Here is a 20,255-nt window from a genome sequence, read left to right as displayed (position 1 = left end):
AAAATGCCCTGTGAGCAACACCCCCCACACACCAAGGCTGTGTAGGTCATAATGAGTATGTTACTTTGCTTCCCTGATTCTGCTGCTTTCTGCACTTTTCTGACAGTTTTACATTCCTGCCTGCCACTGCCCACAAATTCATTTCTTTGCTACCCAGTTTTAGTCAGCAGAGGAGTTCTTTGATGCACTGTACACTGAATATGCACAGACATGTGCAAGGTGCATGTTTCCCAGGCTGATGATCTCCAGGATCACACTGGATCTGAATTTCCAGCAGTGAGCAGCTGTTCCCAGCAGTATTGTTTGGAACACCTTTGTGAATCCCAGCTCCACAAGGTGGCTCTCGATTCCTTTAAAAATATCACAGCTTTTGTGGATTAAATATATCACAGAATGATCTTGACAACAATCATCATGGCTCTATGGATTCATAATGCTACAGTGGAAGCCAAGATCTCCTTAAGTATGTGGCATATTTTTCTTTCAGTAAAGCTGAAACTAGACAAAGTCTGACACTACTGAAGTATGACAATTTGAAGGAAGGTTTCATGCCAATTGCTCAATACAATCTGAAAAACAAGAAAATAAACGCATTATAGATGCCTTTGTGAAATGGGACATTCAAATGCCCACTGCCTGCTCTGCTCTTGTGTAGCTTCTCTCTGACAAGTATCCTTCCCCTACTCCATACCTCTGTAGGGTCAGGTTAACACAGCCACCAGGTACTAAGGGGTGCAATCTCTGAGAGTACGGACAGCAGGATGGCAGTGTGGTGCTCCTTGGGAAAGAGATCTTGCCTTTGAAGGCCAGGACACACTGTGAGGTATTTATTTAACTCCTGCCAGGACTTCAGCGTCCCCAGGCAGACCTCCCAAATCCCTCTGTGGCCATGCTAGCACATGGCCTCCAAGAGTTTTACCTGCTAGAGCACCTCATCTGAATGTGAGGTCTTGCCTGAGGTCTGTGTTTCCAAACCCCCTGGCTGGGTGATCATGGAGCTGATTACTGCTCTCTGGCTGGGAGAGCCACAGCTGACACTGGGACGGGACTGTCGCACCACAGTGTAACTCTGTCAGGTGGGCTGGGCTGCAGCACACGTGCAAAGCAAGGGCTGGTGGTGTGAACCCCAAACTTAGTGCATAAGACTGGATCAGTGTGCCCTCCCTCTTGGGTACAATATTGCTGCTTTTGGTAGTCAAAAATTCAAGTTCCTTTTGCTAACATCCTAGGAAAATGTTAAGAAAACTTGAGTAAACTTTGGGGAAAAAGATTATTTGCTTTCTGTTGATTTGTATGTTTGAGGTCATATTTTCAGGTTTTCCTGAAATAATAGATAGAAATTTATGTAACTAATAAAATTTGAAAGCTGAAGCTGTATAACAAACACTATCACAAGGCAATGTTGGGTGTGTCTGAGCTGTAACGTTAAATTCATTCTCCTTGTCGCTTCCTTCAAAGCTCTTTTGAGCTCAGCCCCTCCCTGGTTATCCTTCCCTGCCGAGCTTGCTGTAACCCCTACGCCTTGCTGCTGCTCCCACCTTTGTCCTTGCACAACTTGCTGCACCTTTGCTTCCACCGCACCTCTGCTGGCCCAGCTTCTCCCCCTGACCCTTTCTACTGTGTAGTCTCTAAAGATCAGTTAGAGTGAAGCCATCTGCTTCTTGTTCTCCTAATTTCTCTTTTGTTTTCTGTCTACCTTTAAACATGTGTTCTTACATGCAGAGATCACGCGAAGATGAAATTTTGCTTGTTAATAACTGTGTGCATTTTCTATAAACTTGAATCTGGTAGATCTGCCCTGTGTTCATGTGTACAATCTTTGGAGCAGCTGAGGATGCTGCTCTGCTCTAACTCTTTGTAGTAGGTGTCTGACAACGAGTAAAGACTCCAGGGAAAACCTCTCCTACAGAAGTTTGTATCCTGGAGCCAGCACAATTTCATGAACAATAACCCAAAGGACAGGCCAAGGGACATGTCTTTCAGTCCAATATGTATTTTTACATTTTCACATGCAGAAAGTCTGCAGTCAAGAACCATAAATGTGATACCAGCAATGGAACTCAGTTCATTAAAAATTCAAATCAATGGAAACAACAGGACGTATTATTTATCTAAGCCTTGAATCAATCTGACTACTATGCATAATGATCTTAATTAGAAAAGTGAGCCGAAGCAGGAAGACAGTCTGTCTCCTGGCTTTGAAATTATCATATACCTATCAGTATGCTTGGGTAACTTGTAATTAGGGACAAAGGTTACACATAATTTTATATGCTGAAAAACCGGTTTTATACATGTAATTTCAAAGAAATATTTAAGAAATAGTTATAAGACTTGGTAACCCTATAATACTTTGATTTTTTTCTACCAGATAGAAAAATTAGTGCAGTAGTCTGCACTAATTAATTGATGGACTTCAGAAATACCAATAGAAGCTTTGCATTTATAGAGAGCCTGGACACTAATAAGTAACTAGCAATATCAGCAATATCAGTACAAGTTCCTTTCCAAAATTTGGTACCTTTTCACATCTGTTTCACCTGCATGGAAAATGCAGCTCAGAGAAGCACTGTGGGCTGTCCAGCAGCAGAGAATAAGGACTTTCCTGTTCAAAAACCTTACTGGCCTGTTGCATCAGTATGGCCACAATTATACCTACACAGCTCCTTGTGCAGACCCCCAAATCTTTCTTCTTTTCTTGCTTATCTTCAATTACTGCCATTGAATATAAAGTGTTCAGGTTTTGACAAAATGGCAGTCCTGTGATTACACTTCCTTTAATATTTTATTGACCAGCCATAATTAGAAAACAGAAGACCTAATTCAGAGGTCCTGCCTCATCAAAGCAATCAGTTCTACACTTAATTTAAACAAATTCTTCAGTTTAGTTAAGTCCACTAGGCAGGCCCACTCCCCATTGACAGCATCGAGTCACACACGAGCACTGCTCTCAGCAGGAGCAATGCCTTGTCTTCTGCACTGGAACACACCACTTCCTCTCTTATCACAGGTACAGATGTCCTGATATTTTTTTTTTTTTTCTAAGGTAGTATTTAATCTTAGAAATGCATCAGGAAAAGATCAAACCCTCTCTGTCACACAGAATGGCCTTGCTTTCCCAGAACTGTATTTCCACAAACAAAAAATATGGAAATTAAAAACACAAGTAGGATCTGTTTCATCAAAGTATTAGCTACATTTCTGTGAGGTTGACAATCACCATTTTAACATGGCAGGAATTATATGCGTAATTCTCTTTAATGGGTGTTACAAATGTTCAGCCCACACTGAAAAAAGATCACAGTTGGTATGAGTAATAACCTTTTTCTTAAACATAAACAGTTCCCCTCTAGCTCTCTACATATCCACCAACATCAATGCAACCACAGCTGTCAAGGCAGCCTCACCTCTTTCTATGTATATTTTAACTTTAATTTTTTCCCATGCTTTCACTTAGTGGAGCTCTTTTTTTTTTTTTTTTTTTTTTTTTAAAGGACATAAACCTGTTCTCCAATTTTGTGGGCAAATTCACTGCAATAACAGATCTTGGTGTTTAGACATCTTTAAACATTATTATTAGCATGCAAGAAATTAGAGACCTACATCAAGATCTGGAGGTTTGGGTGTTGTTTTTTAATTGAAAGTGGATTTCAGATTGTAGTTTCCCTCATTCAAGGATCTCCAAACACTTTTAAATAGTTAAATGAGTTTTTGTGGCCTCCTTCTTTATAGGCAGCAGCAGCCCCCTTCCCACAGCTTTGGCACAGCCTTGGTGGTCACCAGCTGGGGCCAGGGAGGCGATGCAAGGGTGAGGATGCAGGAGCTCTGTGGAGAGGATGGCGGAGGGCTGAGGCTCAGAGGGTACACATAGTCTTGGTCTTCAGCTGCACATGTAGCCAGGGGAGGTTTAGGTTGGACATCAGGAATTTATTGACAGAAGTGGAGATTAGGCTTTGGAACGGGCTGCCCAGGGATGTGGCAGAGTAACCATTCCTGGAGGTCTCTAAGGAAAGACTGGATATGGCACTGAGTGCCATGGTCTGGTTGACATGGTGGTGGACTCGATGATCTCAGGAGGTCTTTTCCAACCCAACTGATCCTGTGAATCTGTGATGAAATGTACCCTCCAGTCCTTGGGACACCCCACATCCCCTTGAAGCTGCCAAGTCCCCTCCATGGCTGAAGCACACAAGTCACAGAATCATAGAACACTGAGGGGTGGGAAGGGACCCACCGACCACCGAGCACCCCTGCCATGGCCAGAGACACCTCTCACCAGACCAGGCTGCCAGGGCCCATCCAACCTGGCCCTGAACACTTCCAAAGATGCGGCATCTACAACCCCCCTGAACAACCTGCTGCAGTGTCTCAGCACCCTCACAGGAAATAATTTCTTCCTCCTATCTAATGTCTAACACCTGGATCTATGTCCCCTCAGTGAAGCCCGCAATGACCCCTCGAAGTGTCCCCTGGGCGCCGCGCTGTGCCCCCGAGGCCGGCGGCGGCCCGGAACGCAATCGCCGGGGCCGCGGTTTCCAGGCGGGCCGCGGTGCCGCCCGCCGCGGTTGCCATGGTGCGGCCCCGGGCGCTGCCGCCATGGACGAGGAGGACACGGTGGGGCCGGCGGGGTTCGCTGGGCCGAGGGCGCTTCTCCGCAGGGCGGGCAGCGGCTGCGGGCGGTGGCGGCGGGAGGGATGGGAGGTGCCGCCGGGGGCTGCCTGCTCCGGCCCGGTCCTGCCCTGCTCACAGCGGGGCCCGGAGGCGGCGGGCGAGGCCCTGCCCGGCCCCTCGGCGTTGGCCGCTGCTCGGTCTCGGCCGGGGATGTGGCGCCGGCCGCCCCTCGGCCCGGCCCGGCGGAGCTGCCCGGCCCCAGCACGCACGCGGGCGTTTCTGGAAACCACTTTGTTTTTAATCTGTCCCTTTCCCTCTCCGGTTTGTCCGGGAAGAAGCGGCTCCTGCGGGCTTTCTCCCACTGCGTGTGTTTCTTTGCTGTTCTAGAAATTGAATTTTCCTTTCCCCTCCCCCACTTCCAGCTTTTGTCTCCTTTTTCATTTCTGATGGGTGGCTTTTTTAAAGCCCCGCCGCGTGTGTGTGAGGCGCGGATCATCATTCCACTTGTTCTGATGCTCACACGCACGGCAGCTGGCGCTTGACAGCTACAGTTTCGTGTTCAGAGTTACCTGTGGTTGATGGCAAGTGCGATGATCACTTGTTACCAACCAGAGCTTACACAAAGGGTGTAAACACTCCTCTATAAATAATATCAGAAGCTGTGCAGTTAGCCTAGTAATAATACCATTTGTTTTACCTGAACAATTGTGAAAGTCTGCTGTTTTTTCTTCCTTTCAGAGAGATTTTAATGAGCGCTGTCCCCAGTGTTCAGAAGTGAACTGGGGTCTCACTGACGGAGGCAGATTTTATTGTAGATCCTGCCACAACGTTACTGAGGTAAAAAGATGAGTTACTGCCTTGGAAAAGGTTTATTCTGATTGCTTCTTGACTTTATATAAAAAAGGAGAAATTTTTTCTTCTTGGAGTAGAGGGCAGTATTTTTATTCTTCCTTTTTCATGCTTTAGTTGACAGTGTTTAAAACTCATGTACCTTGAAATCACAACATTTAGAATGAGCCATCTTGGCCTGCTGTGTTGCTGTAGTTGTGGTGTCAGTGTGCTCTGTAGATGCCTTAGACCCATTGCCTGAGTGTTGCTGCATTTCATGCAGTCCAAGTCTAGGCAAACCTTGATGCATGTCACTATGTCCATGGTAGATTGCCTATTTTTAAAATTTCTAAATGAAAAGTTCAGACTGTTTTATCTCTTGTTAGTTTAGGAAATTTGAGTAAATGGCTCCATTATGTTTTATGATGGGGCAATGTGTGCGAGTTAGACCTGGCTCTTTTTCTGGCTAAAATGTATTCCTGTTTTGCAGAGATCTAGAGAAGTTGTAAACACTGATTTTATTACTAATTCAAGAGTCCAAACAATCTCCAAAGGTTCAAGAAAGCAGGAAAAGAATGGTATGCATGAGTTTCTGTCTGTATTTTGCAAAAGAGTGTCTGTTCAGCCGCTGTTCACCTATGCCATTATGTCTTTAGTGGAGAACAAAAGTGGATAGGCAGGAAAGACTGTAGGAGTGGGAATGAAATGCACCTCCCTGATGCTGTCAGAACCTTCAGAGATCACATTGGTGACTTCCTGAGCCACAGATGACCTTGTGAGCCCAGTGGTGGAGGTTTTTTGATTGAATAGAGCTGTGTTACTTACTGCTGCTTTGATTTGTGGAAGCAGATACTCACTGAAGCTACTGATGGCATGCATTCAGATGTGGTGATCCTTTGTTCCTTCCCTGTGATGGCTATCACAAAACCAGAGAAGTTGTTTGTCTTGGCAAGTGAGATGTGATGGTGGTCCAGCTCTTAGTGTCAGGCTGGGCTGTGTTACAGGCACTTGGTCCTGCAACCTACGCACAAACTGCACAGAAGAGGTTTCGTGCAGTTCCAATAGCTGAACCAGCACTGCATCTTTTGTCCAGAGACACTTTTTTACTTTTAATTTCATTAATATTCAGAAGAAGAGTGGTCATTAGATATGTGGATCTGTGCTGTAAGGATGTAGTGGTAAAGCTGCTGGTAAAGATGTGTGTGTATTCTGTGTTGGCTGAATACGTCTCTTACAGTTGTGACTACTTTGAGAAAAACTGCGTTAAAATGCCAAATGAAGCAAGGGGTTATCTTTCTGATATGCTGATGTAACTTTGCTCTGCTGCAGAGGCCGTGGCTTGCTACATTCCTTTGAAAAAAGCAATTGTATGGAAGTGAAAGGAGGTGTGAAAAGGATCTCCACTTTTCCTTATCCTGTATTGCTTCTGAAGTCTGGGCCATGTACCACTCATACTTTTAATTTATCCTGTTGAGAAGGTTATTAGCCAACCCCCAGGCTTCTTAAGAAATAAATCCTTATCTTCACACAATCCCTTCTGTGAATGCAGCCATGTTACATTGTATTCCATGAATGTATAGGAGTAAGCTGTGTCTGTGAGTTCACTGGTTAGCAGTTAAGAGCAGCACTATTAAAGAAGGGCAGAAGCTTTGGGCAGATAACTTCTAAGATGGTGAGATTCAAAGTGTGTTTCAGAACAAAAGTAGTGAAGAAGGTGTGGAAGGAATGAAAAGGGAATTGAGAAATGCAGAGAAAATTTCCAAAACCGAAAGCCTGTAGAAAAGGTTAGCAGTAAGTTTAGAGAGGTGAGGGCGAAAAGTAATTGTAATGCAGCCTGAAGAAATAGTAAGTAGATTGGAGCAGGCCCACTACCTGTGAAATTCAAGTTGTGCTAGGATTTGTTAGAAGTTGGGATATTCTTTTATTTAAACATGTATGATTCTGTGTGAGAGTGGTAAAGCACGTGGTGGTATTGGTTGTTTTTTGCCTGACTCACTACTGTAATGTTCCAGTTTTCTGTGTCAGGAGTGGGAAAGAAATGTTCATATTTCATTTTTAATGGCAGGTTCTCAGTTATTTTTAAACTGGTAATTTAACAATGCTCCACTCAATTACAAATGCCACACTAGACATTATAATGAATTATATTATTCTTGGGAAATGTGTGAAGTTCTTGTTCAGTAACTTTTGTTCTCATTTAAGGCTGTGAATAAATGGAAGGTAGTGAAGTGTTCAGTGTAGCTGGTTTATGCACTGGGATCTGAAATTATCAAATAGAGATATGGGAATAAGTGTGCTTTAGGTTAAAGAAACCCAAAATAGTACAAACACAAAATAGTACAAACAAAATAGTACATAGCCCCCCTTTTTTTCCCTTAGATGGAGGCTGTGAATGGTATATTTGTGAAGGCTTTCAGCTTGTACTCAAGAAACAAGTGGAAGCTTTAGAAGCATTAGGAGTATGTCCACAAATGAAGGTACGTAGATGTCAGTGTGAGTTGTACACTCTGTATGTGTGTGTGTTACAGAAGGTGGGATTTCAAAAGATTTTAAAGTGAATCACACAAGTCCCCGTTTAAAATCATGGAGCATATGAAATCAAAATTTGTTTCTCTAGTAATTTTAAAACATATTTTATAAATCACAGTTAATAAAACTAGAGATGGAATATTATTCAGATTCCTGAGTTAGAAATTTGTAATTTCTCTCAGCAATTAATGGTCATGTAAACACTGTACTAATTACCATCCATTTGTGTTTATCAGGATGAAATTCTGTGCAATTTTTGGAGGTGTTACCTTCAGAAGAGCAAACAGGCATATTGCAAGAGACCAGCTGGGGAAACTGTCAAAGCATTATCAGTAAGTGGAAGCTCAAATCCCATGAGATGTTGTTTGGTATCTTTTTAAAAGCAACACAACAAAAATCTTCTTTGTTTAGGCTACATATCTTGCTGGTAATGATGTCACTTCAGTATGAAGGAGATTGTATAAGCAGGTTTGCACATGTCCATTTTATTGGGATTTGGAGTGTTTTACTTATTTCAAGAGGTGAATATTTCTGTGACTGAAACTGCTGATTGAAAAGTATTGCTTTGTCTTGACATAGATAATCAGTAAATACGAATCACAGTGCAAAATGTATCATCAGCTATCATCCTTTCCTGTCTGCTGTCTTGAAGTTAGTCATTTGATCGAGCTTTCATTCTGTGTATTGCCAACTTTCTGATCATTGTAGCGGATCACTAGAAGTCACTAGAAGTCACTAGAAGTTTTTTTAATCTTGAGAAATCTTTTAAAAATAGTTGCTTTTTTTTTTTTTTTTCCCCACTTACTGGTAATTCATGGAGTTAAAATATGAACAGTTTGGGTTTTAACTTTTACTGTTAATTTTGCATCTGTCATGCTTTATGTGGTTTGGTAAGATCCAAACAGTAACTAAGAGTAGCAAATACAAACCTTTATTTACAAACTCCAGGTATGTGAGAGCAGTACTGATGTGGACAGTGATCCAGAGAGACCCAGCCTTCTGCACTTGCTGTCTCTCTCTGAAAGTGAGGGGGATCTGCAGACTGACTGCAGCTTTGTCTCATCAGTGAGCAAAGTCTCAGGTAAGAGCAGTGAGCTGAACTATCTGAAAACCAGTTTTTCTGTAGTTTTAAAATATAAATAGATTTAAAGTGTATTTGTGTATAGTGAATTGGAGGAACTGGTTGGAAGGTGTAATGTTTTCAGTCTTGTTTGACACTGTACTACTTTATATTCTACCAGAAATAGAAGACTTCCTCCCCCAACCCCCACCCAAAGAGATAAAAGTTGAACAGGACCTGGAAATACAGTGGGAAATGCAGGAGGAAGTTCTGTTCTATAACAAGTTTGCTCCATGCCTCCTGTTTGGAGTGGGAAAAAAATTGCTGTTACGTTTGCCAAGCTAGATGTTCACAAACACAGCAGCTTCTTTAACCAATAGCAGAGCTGTCTCTTACGACTTTGATGTTAAGAAACATGAATTTGTTGTTCAAGGGGGTGTTTTTTGTTTCTATCATGTAGATATATTTAGCTTTTTAATTTTTTTCTTTACATTATTTTGGTATTTCTGTATCTTTTGTCTCCACAGTTTTTTAATGCTTTCCCAGTGACCCCTTCTATGAAAAATAATATTTTAGCATTCCATCAGTTTCTCTTTTCTGCTCACAATAGCAGCTGGAAAATATTTACAGAATGCTGAAATTATGTTTAATTAAAGTGTTGTAGAAAATTGGAGTGTTAGGTTCTGCTGGGCAAGAGTAATACCAGACAATGCTGCAGTGCCTGATACTGGAAATGCATTGCAAGGCACATTTGAAAGATTTTGCTTAAAGTTATGATGGTTTTCTTTTTTGCTTTATTCTTTGCTTGCTTTTTTCTTCTTTACCTGTGTTTCTTATTCCCCTGTTATGTACTAGTCTCCTTATGTCATGTTTCTGTTCTTCTATGATACTGCCTCTCTACCGTCAGAAGAATACAGTCTTGTTTTTTCAAGCTTTTCTCTTTTTTTTGTAAAGTCCACAAGAGGTAATAGAGTGAGAAATTTGATCAGCAGCAATTAGAAAAATAAATGCTTGTTTAAAACTCCAGACAGAATTAGGGAGGGGAGGAAAAAGGTGTAAAAATGGTGATGCAAATTTTTTTAATATTATACTAGAACCTTTCATCCTTATATATTAAAATGACAACATTTTGAGGTAAAGAGTCACTGTATGTTTGTGCATATAGACTCTTGGGTGTTATACAAATATAACACAAAAAGGAAAGAATTGAGTGAAAAATTTCTAGTGAAAGTATTCCCTTGAATTTTCTTCTCCTTTTTGATGTCTAGAGGAGCTCCTTTCTTCCATGTTACTTGTGCCTTTCATAGGTCTGTTGCTTAAAGTCTTAGAACAGCAAGGTAGTCGGAAGCAGGCCGTAATTTATTGTCTTGGTTGGTTGTTTCAGAGATTGAATTCAGTTTCCAGTAGTCATCAATTTCACTAAAATCACTTGAAATTAGTTTTGAGTTCAGTGAATGCTTAAAGTAAATTTTGATGAAATCAGACATAGAAACAGTTTTGTCTGTAGAAATTTAACAAGTAAGTGTGTTCTAGTCTATTGCAAACTCTTGTGAAGATTCATAAATATTTTCTTCACTGTTGTTTCTGCTGAGCTGTTATTGCTACAGACTAGAAACCTCAACACCCTTCTCTTCTAAGAGGCTTGTCCAGACAGCAGTTGGGTTTTTTTTTTTGTTATTTTTGTGTAGGGTTTAATAGCAAATTCCACTGAGTATAGCACTGAGATATTGCTGGAGAAGCCTATAAAACTCTTTAAATTATTAGCTGCATGTAACTGTGTGTTGTCATGCCTTGCATAAGCTGGAAGAAATAAAAGGAAGTTGTGTGCCATCATTAAGGCCACAAATATAATGAGGATTATTTTAAATTGAGTTGAATGTGAAATTAACAATGAAGCTTCAGTCATTAAGCGCAAATATCCATGTGAAAGGTGAAGCGGTTGACTCCAAGGAATAAACCCATGTTCCAGTGTTCCTTCCTTTGTTCCCCGGCGCGCCTGTGCGTGCTGGGATGCTCTGCTCTGCAGCAGGACTTCGGGCCGGCTCCGGGGCCGGGGCTGTGTCGGCTCCGGGGCCGGGGCTGTGCCGGCTCCGGGGCCGGGGCTGTGCCTGCTCCGGGGCCGGGGCTGTGTCGGCTCCGGGGCCGGGGCTGTGCCGGCTCAGGGGCCGTGCCTGCTTACTGCCCGGGGCTGTGCCGGCTCCGTGAGGGCTCCGGGGCCGGTAGGTGGCAGCGCAGGCCGGCCCTGGAGCTCGCTGTGTGCGGGGTCGCGGTGCTGCGGGCCCCGGCCGCTGCTCCTGCCCCGCCGGCCCTGCCGCCTCGCAGGTGTGGCTGCCGCGGAGCCGCCAGCCGCTCGGAGGGTCCAAATGGTTTTCAGCGGGCTCTTCGCCCTGGCGCTGCAGCTCCCAGCTGGGGAGCTGTGGATTCAGCTCTCGCCATTCCTGTCTGAGCAGGTGAACGGTTTGTGGGGAAGTGAAGTGAGGAAAATCTCTGCAGAGTCAGTGCTGACATTTTGTGCCGCTGCGCTTTAAATGCATTTTCCTTCATCCTGGCTGGGTCGTGATGTAGGGAAGAGAGGCTTACTGTGTTTTTTTTTTTTTCATTTTTTTGGCCCTCTTTCCCTGAACTTGCAGGTTGCACTGCTGAAAAGGTTCCTAATTCATAAATCACTCTACTAAATGAAATTTGCTCTTTTCTCTGTTTCTTTTAGTTTTTAGTAATTCACCTCAGTAAAGAAGTAGAGAGATTTGAACACTAATTTATTTGGGTTTTTTTCCCACCCTCTTCACCATTTCTTACATTCTTGTTCTAAAGTTGTTTCTTTGACATTGAATTTATATACATTTTTTTAAAAAAAATACCTGTGTCTCCACAGTTTGAGATTATAGGACAGATGGATTCAGGGCAAACTTTTAACACGAGTAAAATTTCTGCAATTGTAAATGACTTTTTCATTAAAGTCCTGCCTGTGTTAAAGTTTAAAACTGTGTTTTAATCCCAAATTCAGTCATTGATTCAAATACATAATTTTTTTCCTTGTTCCCTCACAGTTCCTTTGTCTCTCAAATGGAAAACTCATAAGTATTGTTAGTTATATGTTACATAGGAGTTAATGTCCTAGTGAAGTGAAATAGCACTTTATGAAACAGGTTCTCATCTCATATTGTGGTAGATTAATAAATTAAACTGTTTAATAGAAAAGTACACAAACAAGCAAAAAACTCAAAGTAATTTCAAAATGTTACTAGTTGCTGAACAAGTCTTTTATGTTCCTTTATCTTGTTTTTTTTGTATTCCATGGTTCATGTGTCTATCATACCAACTGCTTTTTTTCTTTCCTGTTTTTAACATAAATCCAAGAAAGCACCTCTGTCTGCTCTGGATCAGTAGATGGCAGCTTGTATTTAATGAAGAACCAAAAGGAGAAACTGAGGATGACGATGCCAATGACCCTTTCATTTTGTTACATGGCATTACTGTGGGTGAGAGAGCCAATTACACTGTCTGAGCTCTTAAGGTATGAATAGTCCTTAGTGAAGAATTGTTGCTTTTATAAATAATGTTTTAAAAAACAGATCTGTACTATTGCCCTCTTCTGAATTTGCTCAGTTATAGTGAGAAGTCCTTTATATTTAGTTGTCTTGTATTTCCTTTGTCATAACCATTTGTGCAGCTGCTGTAGGAGGACCTTCTCTGTTGACTGCAATGAATTTCAAAGACCTGTAAGGAAGAAGGTTTTGAAGTTAGAGAAGCAGTTTAACCTTCTCCTTCAAAAATTCTTAAGACTTGCTGATATGTGTATGGCCACACTTCTGTGATATTTGCTGTTGTCAGCATGTTAGAACTAAATGAGTAAACATTCTCCAGGACTTACATCAGTGTCATCAAGCAAGGAATACCAGCAGTGTACAGTGATCTGAAATGTAGCACAGTAACTTCATGCAATGGAGTTGAAATTAATATAGGAAGATTATTTTGTCTTCATATCTTTGTATCTGTAATTATTAGAGTTCAGAATAACACCTTTTAATATGGTAGAAATAAATTGTTCTAATAATAGGGTTTGATGTTAAATAGAGACTGTCAGGCTACTGATGACAATGCAGTTCTCTTCTCTCCCCTACAACAAGACCATGAACACTTTCCTTATTTACTTCAGGAATGAAAAAATTATTCATCAACAATTCTTGTTGGCAATAAATATCTTAAATCAGGCCCAAATAAGTTCAGGAATTCCTAGATTTTCCTTGGAAGACCTTTTGTATTCTTTTTAACAACTGTTGAAATACTGAGTATTTCTAAACAGATGGTGAAAAAACATTACTTGGCCAAAATTTAAGGAATAGAAATAGTCAAGTAAATTCAGTGGCAAATCAAACTGAAAACTCAGACAAGAGAATGGAAAAACTGATTAAAAATTCAGTGCTTTCAGTTTTATTTTTCAAATATGTCAACTGTGAGTTAAAAGGCAAAGCAGTGGGTACATTGTCCCCCACCTCTGGTGCTTACAACTGGTGTAGCTGCTGAAAGTGTGATAAATGCAAGTTTTTATGGAGGTTTTCATGTCTTGAAGTACAGTAGTTACTACTAGATAATCAGTTGCTATGCAAAACAATTTGACCCTTTGATTTTACTTTCGGAGTGGCTGTTGTCTTCATTGATCAGAATTGCATAAACCATCACATATTTGCATAATTGGATATGCTATTGCATACAAGATGACTTGTAAAATTTTCAGTAAAATGCCATAACATTCAGAATTCAGACTAGTGCCCTGCAATACAAAAGTATTTCTTGAGTAGATTAAGAAATAGTAGAACTCAAAAGTGGTGCTAATAACAAGGAAATAACAAGATTTTTACTGGCTACGTTCTTCCTTAGGAATTTCTGTACAAGTCAGAGCGACCATAACGTACTCTGTATTTTTGTGAATGATCAGCAAACAAATAACGTCAAACCTGTCTGATAATATTTGTATATGGCAAAAATCTAGGTAGTAAATTGCAATTTCTGGGACAGAGCAACTGGTTCACACTAAAGAATTATTAGTTACTCCATCTTGTTTGGAGAGAAAAGTTAATAATTAAATACATATTCTTTGGCTGTTGTATTGTGAAAGCCATCTCTGGAAGCGTTGTTGGCTCATAGCAGGCAAAGACATCTTCACATGTTTCTGTCTAAGTACAATGGTGTGGTTGGAAGAAAACCCAGCCAAGCAACAACTATTGAAGTCAGCTGTCAAGAGAGAAGATAGATTATTTGGTTAGCATATGAATGGTGAATTATTGTATTTGGCACTTTAAAAATTAGAGACTGCAGAAAAGATCCTGGAAAATTATTCGGAACCTGGAGACTATCCTTTGGACTAATACCCTTAAGAGATGAACACATTTGAAAGGATTTGGAGAAACATGAAAGTAATAAAAAGTTTGGGAAAAGATTCAAAAAATCAAGCAGCAAATATACAACAGAAAGGTATAATCTGAAACTAAAAATTGGAAATTGAGATAAGATTATTTGAATGAGAAGATATAATTAAATTATGATACAATTTATGTGTGTAAGACTGTGTAAATCATAATGATTCAGTAACTTTAAACACACTGAATATATGAACTGGATTAAGTACAGAAAGTGAAGTTTAAAAGAATGTTATTTGTATTGCAAAGTTTTACCATGATACGATAGTTATATAAGACTGTAATTATGTTATCATGCTTCCCTCCCTACCCTTAAGGTCTTTGCCTTTCAACAAGTTTGATGAAGAAGTAGAAAGAATTTTAAATTGCATGAAGTTTTCTGACTTCTGAATATTTAAGTTTAAAAAATCAGACAATGTTCACATTTTTGCATGCATTAAGATACAAAATAACGACAGACTGAAGATGAAAACTATGCAGAGAAAGCATTAAGTATTCAGTATTACCTTTTAAGTCTTTGTAGGCAAATTGTTTTATTTAAACCAGCTGAATTAGAGTTCTGTTTAAAGTTCTGCCTTGTTTTTTCCTCAGTTTGGTTTTCTCTGTACCCTGAAGTCAGCTGACTACCACTCCTCCCTTGTGATACATGCTTAGGCACTATGGTCGGGCAATCTGCCAGCTTTTAAAGGATTTACAACACCAAAAATATACTCCTCCTTGCTACTTGACACACTTAGCAGAAAAACACTACAATTACCTCCTCTGACAGGAACATTTTGGTTTAAAAATAACACTTTCAACAACGTTCTACTCAAGTCTTTGCTACACATTAAATCCTTTTCCATTGTAAATAGTCTTACAATATTCCGTATGATGTATAATATTCATCTAAATAATAAAATAGTTGGGTTTTGGAAAAAGTTTCAAGATGCTAGACTTTTGAGATTCTGAGAAATAATGCCTTTCAAATGAGGTTATAGCTAGTTGTGCTGGGAAGACTAAACTTATAATCAGTTTGTGGCATTACTGTGGCTTTAACAGATGCATCACTTCCTTGTAGTGTGCTGAGGACCTAGGATTTTTTTCATACTTGGGCCTTATTAATGTATGTTGCTGCTGTAATTAAAGGAACATTGACTGTGTACTGCATCTGCCAGTCAAGTTTTCAAGCACCTCCCTGACAGAACATAGTCCTACAGGTGTTTTGACCATCTGTCTGTTAAATGAAAGGTTTGGAGGAACCGGAGACAAAATAAATTGTTCTGAAATGCTATTCGAAATCTGGACTTGTGGATTAAGTGTTAAAACTTGAATCATCAGTACATTCTATTCATAACAGAGTATTTGTGCAGTATTTTTAGAGTGTAAAGACAACTTTTAACCTGAGAGAAAAGAGTTTGTTTTTTTGGGTTTTTTTTGGGAGACAATAATTTTAAGCTAGAAAAGATACAATTTTTTAAACAGTTGCAGTGCTTTGACTTGGTATAACCAAATTAGTGCAGACTTTTTGTTTCAAAAAAAAAGATGTTTTGGTGGACATTGCTTGTCTCATGCAGTGTGGGGATGTGGTTCCAGCATCAATTTAAGCTGCTCCAAGTTTTTGTTGCTGTGGACGTGCATAAACATTCCTCTTCATTCTCTCGCCATGGGTACTAGCCAATTTATGGTTAGTAAAAAACATCCAGTTTATGGTTGATTAGTTGAAAGAAGTAGCTCTATAGAAGATAAATTTTGTAAAACAAAGTTTCACTGGGCATTTTAGTGCAGGTTAATGTGCTTCACTGCTGTCCCTTTCTGCCTTGTGCTGGCAGTAATGTTCCTGCAGTCATCTGAGTCTGTTGGAGTGAGATCCTGAAGAGACTAGTTCCCAATCTGATCCTCTGAGAAGTCACACAGGTGCTTTTGTCAGCAGGGAGGAGTGTGCGCCAGGGGACTGAAGGAGGGTGGGATTTCCCATTTCAGAGGCAGCAAGCTGTGAGGTTGGTTTGGCTACATCACCATTACACCACACCCGAAACAAGGTCCTGATTGTTTGTCCTCTTCCAGCTGCTGCTGTGCTGGCTCAGGCGTTTGCTGCTCTCACTGTCTTGGTTCCAAGTGTGATTGTGCCTTGACGTGTGTCAGCCAAAGCTTATCATCAGCTGAGCCAGTAATGCAACACTGTTGCTGAAAGGGGAAGGCCCTGCTTCCCTTTTTTCTCTTCTCCTGCCTGTGTGATGCACCCCCTTCTCTCTGGCAACTCTTTCCCTTGTAGAGCCATCTGTGAGCCTCTTCACAGTTTGTTAGATGATGAAAGGAACCTTGCTGGCAGTAGGGTAGCAGCTGGTTTTCTGCTGCTCTTGAGACTTATATTTGGGGAAGAGATGGTCAACATCAGCTCATGGCTGGATCACAAGGAGGGAGGTCCTGCTAGTTGTGTTGAGCTTTTAGTTTGACTCAATCAACTCTGTGAAACCATACCTCAAGCTTATGTTCCTCAGTTTAGTGGATGACTAAAATGAGCTAAGGAACTGATGTGCCAGCTGCTCAGCAGGTCAGGCGGGGTGGTGAGGACCAGCAGTGGGGGCTGGGTTTGGAGAACAGCCTCACAGGAGCCCGGTGCACATCTCCACTCAGGGTGGGGAAATGCTGTTTCTGCTGGTTGAGTAAAGCTACTGAAATTTCATTAGCAAAATGATGGTTACACAATTTGATTAGAAAGGATTATGTACCACCTCTCACTTCTTCACTTAAGAGACTAATAAGCAGAGCTTTGGAACAAAGGCTATTGCAATATGATTTTTCATATTGCTGTTATTTTTAAGGAATCATAAATTATTCTGAGACAGTTTTGATCATGAGATGTACTTTTTATTTTAGTCCTGGGTTTAACTAATTTTTTTCAATTAGACTGAAAATTCAGGTAAGACTGCTTGAAAAAAAAGTAGACTATAGCTACTGTAAACTTTGCAGTAACTAGCTTTTTAACAGAGTTTTAGTCAACTTCAATAGATACACACAGCATAATATGGAACAAAGAGTGATGAGGGCACAGAACTGGGAGATAGCAGGTGAGCTCGTGAATTGCTCTAGGCTCAGAAGGGACATGGAATATGTGTAGACCAAAAAGTTATTAGTCTATGTAGCAAGATGAGAGAGTTCCTGTGCAGATAACACTTATCAGCTGGGGGGAGAAAATTGTTTTCAGTCCTGATATTAGTTAATGAACAGAGTCTTCTCTGCTTATAATGTTAACTTACTTAGGTTTAATGTACTCTTTCAACAAAATTGGTTTGGAGAAGAGGAGATGGGAAGGCATTTCTAGCTGAGCCCTATAGGAGACTACCAGTGTGCCCTAGTGTGGAATGAGTGTGTTGTCTTGTAAGGATCTGTACTTGTTTGGTGTTTGCTTGGCCGATTGTGGGTGTCTGTTAAGATGCTGGATAAGAGCAGGGGTTTGGTGTAGTGGTAGCATTTTATTGGTATCTATTGTTAAGTCCCATCTTTTATATACATATATATGTGTGTGTGTGTGTGTGTGTATTCAAGAAAAATATCAAATAATACTGTCAACCACTTACCAAAACCTCACTAATACTTCTTTGAAAAGTAGCATCATAGCAATGTAATTAATGTGGCTTCAGTTCTATGTATCTGTTCATCATTCTGTGATTTTCTTCCCTATCACATTACCTGATTCAAACTCCTCCAGCAGAAAGTCTTGTTTTAAAAGTAAAATTTGCTCAAAGCTTCAGAATTTTGAAAAAAACCCCAAACCATTCAAAGGAAGTTTGAAGTAGTGCAAGAAATGCAGTAGTTGAAGAATGTGCAGAACAAACTCCATGTAAGCTTGTTGACTCTATGCGTACTGCCATAATATTATCATTTGTCAGTCACATCTGAGCTTGAATTTAAAAGCCTGTTACATGATTGAACTGATTTTTGTTCTGTGGAGCATTTTGCGTGTGCAACTTCAGGTTGAGTTGCTTAGGTAGGATAATACTGATGTTATTTCAAATCAGAAGTTGATTTGTATATTAATTTTGTAATAAACATAGAATTTGTCATCCTATATATTATTTTGATTTGGTCTTCATTTTTTTTTAATGCAGGTTTGTTGTTGAAGGGCATATTCCATATTTGAATGTTTTCCAGCATTTTCCGGAGAACATGAGGTTATGTGGACTTGATCTTAAGATCTTTTGTGTAGAGGTAAGTTTATTCTTAAAGGAATTATTAAAACAAAAACCCAACCAAAACCTAGTTATTTAGTGGTATTTTAATTATTTTGGTCACTGTACTAATAAATTGATTAAATTGATTAAATCTATTATTATCTAAACAGGGTTCATGTTTCACAGTATTGGAGCCTGGCAGAAGCTAGTGCACTCTGTGACTTGGAGTGCTTTAGTCTTTAACCAGTCTTATTAAACTGATTACCTAAATTAGAATTAAATCAGTAAGTACTTGTGGAGAAAAGGGTATTCAGAACTGCTCTCAAAACACTCAAAAACAGGATTTAGCTTCAAGTCTTAGGGCAATATATTATCCATTTTGGTGCTTATTTGAAATATCTCTTTACTTTGTTTGCAATTCCATATTCTTTTAATAAAATATGGTTTAGATGCTATCTCTTCTGTTCCTGTACTGATTGAAAGATATCAAATCTAAAATCTGCATAATGGGACACAGCTCTTTCAGGAACTGAATAGTAATGGACAGTCTTGAGTGAAATTTAAATTTCCCTTATTTAAGATTATTACGTATTGTGGTAACAATTGCCCAATGACATTTCTGTTGCAGATAAAAATTTATTACAGATTTTTGAAGTGTGCAGATAAAATCTTAGCTTTTAAGAGCAGAAAGCAGGAATTCTGCTCAGCCCTCACTGATGACGTTGCGAGTAACATTATCATTCTCCAATATGTAGCTTATATTCAGCAGGTCGTGAGTTGTTCAGAAGTTGTGCCTTCAGAAGTTTTAGCATTTATATTATTTTTGGTTTTATATTACTGCTTTTCTGTCTGGATAAACGAGAATTATGACTTCAACTTCTAAAAATCAGGAGATAAATTTAATATAAAACCTCTTGATTTTTTTTGTCTTAGATATTTCTGTAACAGAAAAGATGTTAGGTTGAAATATGAGTATAAAGTTCATTTTAAGTCTTTGTCTTTCTTTGCCTCTGTCTTCTGGATGAGTTTTTGTTTTATGAATTGCAACTGTAAAGCTTGTACCATACCTCAGAGTGGAAGAACTGGTTTACAGAGAGGAGATGACAGTTTCCTTTGGAGGATCCTACTGTTTACTTTTGGGATAGGGCTGCTCCCTTCACTTCCAGAGCACAAGTAGATATGTACACTAATCAAGTAATCTCATAACTGTGTCTTCACTGAGATATATAAGTACAACTCTCTAAGCTTACTGTACCATTTGTTTTCCAGCCACTCCAGTATTATTGTGGCTTCTTCTTTTTAGAAATGTCTTTTCCTTATTCTACCTTTAATGTTACTTTTGTAAGGCATCCTCAGTTTTACTTAGTTTTAATGGTTTGTTTACTACATCATGGGACTGATAATTGCAAAATCCTTACTAGCTCTTTCCTATATCTCATATTTCTTACTGTAGTACTGAGATTACTAATGTCTTACTGCATCTAGTTTTGGCATCAGAGTGTTTAGAAATTTGAGAGATGAGGTTATCGTCCTGGAGTAGGAAATGAGATTGTATAATTCTCCATTCTGAAAATATAGCTTACATTCTTTTCTGCTTCGTGCTGTGTATAGAAGATTTTGTAGACAATTATCTTTATAACCTTTATATTATGGCTG

General features: G+C 39.8%; 1 protein-coding gene across 2 annotated transcripts in view; it reads left to right on the top strand.

Annotated features, from left to right (window-relative positions):
* Window positions 1–4,545: 4,545 nt before the first annotated feature.
* TAF1B (TATA-box binding protein associated factor, RNA polymerase I subunit B) overlaps window positions 4,546–20,255 on the top strand; it is a 45,671-nt gene continuing 29,961 nt past the window's right edge. The window contains exons 1-8 of one of the 2 annotated variants that reach the window (XM_058836656.1): window positions 4,546–4,614; window positions 5,350–5,448; window positions 5,930–6,017; window positions 7,819–7,916; window positions 8,205–8,300; window positions 8,917–9,049; window positions 12,386–12,542; window positions 18,537–18,636. In XM_058836656.1, the coding sequence (XP_058692639.1) occupies window positions 4,597–4,614; window positions 5,350–5,448; window positions 5,930–6,017; window positions 7,819–7,916; window positions 8,205–8,300; window positions 8,917–9,049; window positions 12,386–12,542; window positions 18,537–18,636 (789 nt within the window). In that variant the 5' untranslated portion in view covers window positions 4,546–4,596. The other variant, XM_058836655.1, reaches the window with a different exon arrangement.

The sequence above is a fragment of the Poecile atricapillus genome, chromosome 3 (genome assembly GCF_030490865.1).
Source record: "Poecile atricapillus isolate bPoeAtr1 chromosome 3, bPoeAtr1.hap1, whole genome shotgun sequence".
Classification (NCBI taxonomy): Eukaryota; Metazoa; Chordata; class Aves; order Passeriformes; family Paridae; genus Poecile; species Poecile atricapillus.
The sequence above is the reverse complement of the archived record's forward strand: the minus strand, read 5'-3'. Positions and strand labels throughout refer to the sequence as shown.